The sequence below is a fragment of the Austrofundulus limnaeus genome, unplaced genomic scaffold (genome assembly GCF_001266775.1).
Source record: "Austrofundulus limnaeus strain Quisiro unplaced genomic scaffold, Austrofundulus_limnaeus-1.0 Scaffold2947, whole genome shotgun sequence".
In the NCBI taxonomy this organism is placed as follows: Eukaryota; Metazoa; Chordata; class Actinopteri; order Cyprinodontiformes; family Rivulidae; genus Austrofundulus; species Austrofundulus limnaeus.
The window spans coordinates 2809-5165 of record NW_013955349.1 but is presented as its reverse complement, the minus strand read 5'-3'; the positions used below and the strand labels follow the sequence as shown (position 1 = coordinate 5165).

General features: G+C 53.0%; 1 protein-coding gene across 1 annotated transcript in view; it reads left to right on the top strand.

The window, feature by feature from the left end:
- zfp64 (zinc finger protein 64 homolog (mouse)) overlaps nt 1-1316 on the top strand; it is a gene marked incomplete at its 3' end in the record, with an annotated part of 4263 nt that extends 2947 nt beyond the window's left edge. Inside the window, 1 exon segment of the mRNA XM_014000334.1 lies at nt 95-1316. Coding sequence (XP_013855788.1) covers nt 95-1316 — 1222 coding nt within the window.
- Between the last annotated feature and the right edge of the window lie 1041 nt (nt 1317-2357).

Below are 2357 nucleotides of genomic sequence, written 5' to 3'. Positions count from 1 at the left end.
ATAATTAATCATGATTAATTATTTTTCCAGTATTGCCCAACCCTGCTGCTTCCTGCTGTCTGCTCACCTGTTCTGCTTCCTTCCTGCAGGAGARGCACCTTTCCAGTGCCAGCAGTGCGACGCCAAGTTTAAAATCAACTCTGACCTGAAGAGGCACCTGCGCACCCACTCAGGAGAGAAACCTTACAAGTGTGACTTGTGTGAGTACCGCTGCGCCATGAAGGGGAACCTGAAGTCCCACGTTCAGATCAGACACGGCCCCGAGACCTCCTTCCAGTGCCAGCAGTGTGACTTCAGGTGCTCCAGCAGGACGGGCCTGCGCCAGCACCGCAGGCAGCACCGGCCCGTCCAGCCGGTCCAGTGCTGCCGCTGCTCGTACTCCTGCTCCAGCAGGGCGGCGCTCAGAGCGCACGAGCGCACGCACTCTGAGGAGCGGCCTTTCAGCTGTGACCTGTGCAGCTTCGCCTCCAAGCGCCTCAGCAACCTGCTCATCCACAAGAAGAAGTGTCACCTGGACAAACCCCAGAGGGGCGGCACCGAGCCCGGCAGGGGCGGGGGCAAGACGGCGGGGGGCGACCTGACCAAGCCGGTGGGCTCCAGGTACCGGGCCAAGCTGGACGCGGCTCGGGCGTTCTGCTGCGACCTGTGTGACGCCTCGTTTGTGAGGGAGGACTCTCTGCGCAGCCACAAGAAGCAGCACAGAGACACACAACCACAGCTGCAGCTGTGTGACCCGCCCCACGCAGCCGGACCACTTCCTGTTCCAACGCAGAGCAGCGCTCAGCCGGACCCTTCCACCAGCACCCTGCTGAAGATCATCCTGGCTCCTCTGGGCCAGCAGGCCTCGTTGGTCCCTGCAGATGTGGACGGTACCAGCAGYACCAACGTGGTCCTGCTCAGCCCTGAGAACCAGGACCTGGTGGTTAACTCTGTGATCCATCAGGTCAGCCTGCTGGCTCCCTCTCAGCCTGTCGGGTCAGTGCAGACCCAACCGCAGACGGTCCTGCTGGCCCAGCTCAGCTCGGACCACAGCACGCCCCTCCACCCTGCCGGGACCACCCAGGACCCCAGCAGCCCCCAGACTCTGCTCAGCTCCTGCTCCGACCTGGAGGGCCTCGGCGCTCTGATCCACGACGGCAGCGCCGAGCTCTCAGTGAAAGACGACTCCACGCTGGTSACGACGCCCGCTGCGCTCGGCGTGGACCTGTTGAAGCCTGGCGTACCGGGCCTGGTGCCAGACKTGAGCCTGGGCAGCCAGGACGTGGTGGTCCACAGCGTCCCACTCCTGGTGTCCAGTCAGAGTGCAGCAGAGCAGCAGCTGATAAGTTCAGCAGCAGAAGCTCATTGTTTGACAGGTTGATATTAAAGTAAAAATGTTGGGTTTAATGAAAAGTTTTCTGCAAAAAAATGCTCCAAAAATGACATCTTAACTTTTTATGATCATTTTCTACTGCGATATACACGGTTATCATGAAGGGATTCAGTTTATACTCTGATATAAATTTGAGGTCATACCGCCTAGCCCTATGTTCTTGTATTAAAATTAAATATTATTTAATAGTTAAATTGATAGCAATGAAAGGTTTCTATGTTAAAATCTCTGGGATCATTTGAATGTTTAATGRGTTGGTTTGGTCTGAAATAAACTGTAATTCCTGATGGTCTTAAAAGGTCTTAAATGTAACTTGGTGAAACCTGCATGAAGCCTGTGTAAAGCCATGCTAATAGAGCTGAAAGCAGCAAACTGTTGACAGCAGAGTGTTGTGTATTTACACACCTTGAGTTGTCGTGACAGTCATGGTGAACTTCCTGTTTGGCAAAAATGTTAAGACGGTCTGTTTTCTWTCTTTTTTTGAGTATAAAATAAAAAAAGAAAAGAAAAACCATGTGCTTTCTGTTTTTAAAAAGGAAATGAAAAGAGCAAAAAGACAGACCTGTAAAATAAACTCCAGGACTTTTTGTGTAACTCTGACCAGGTGAGAAGCCCTTTGAGTGTGAGCTGTGCCACAAGCGCTTCAGTCGGCGGGACAAGCTCAACATGCACAGCCGCTGTCACACAGGCGAGAAGCCACACAAGTGTAAACACTGTCCGTACGCCGCCGCCGACAGCAGCAGTCTGAAGAAGCACCTGAGGATCCACTACGACGAGCGGCCCTTCAAGTGTCAGATCTGTCCCTACGCCAGCCGCAACTCCAGCCAGCTGACCGTGCACCTGCGCTCCCACACCGGTACTTCCTGTCACATGTCTGCTCTGGGCCTGCAACTAACCATTGTTTTAATAATCTGTCCATTATTGTTTAGATTAATCAGCCAAGTCATTAAAACACTTAATTACATAAATATGAGTAGATTTAAAT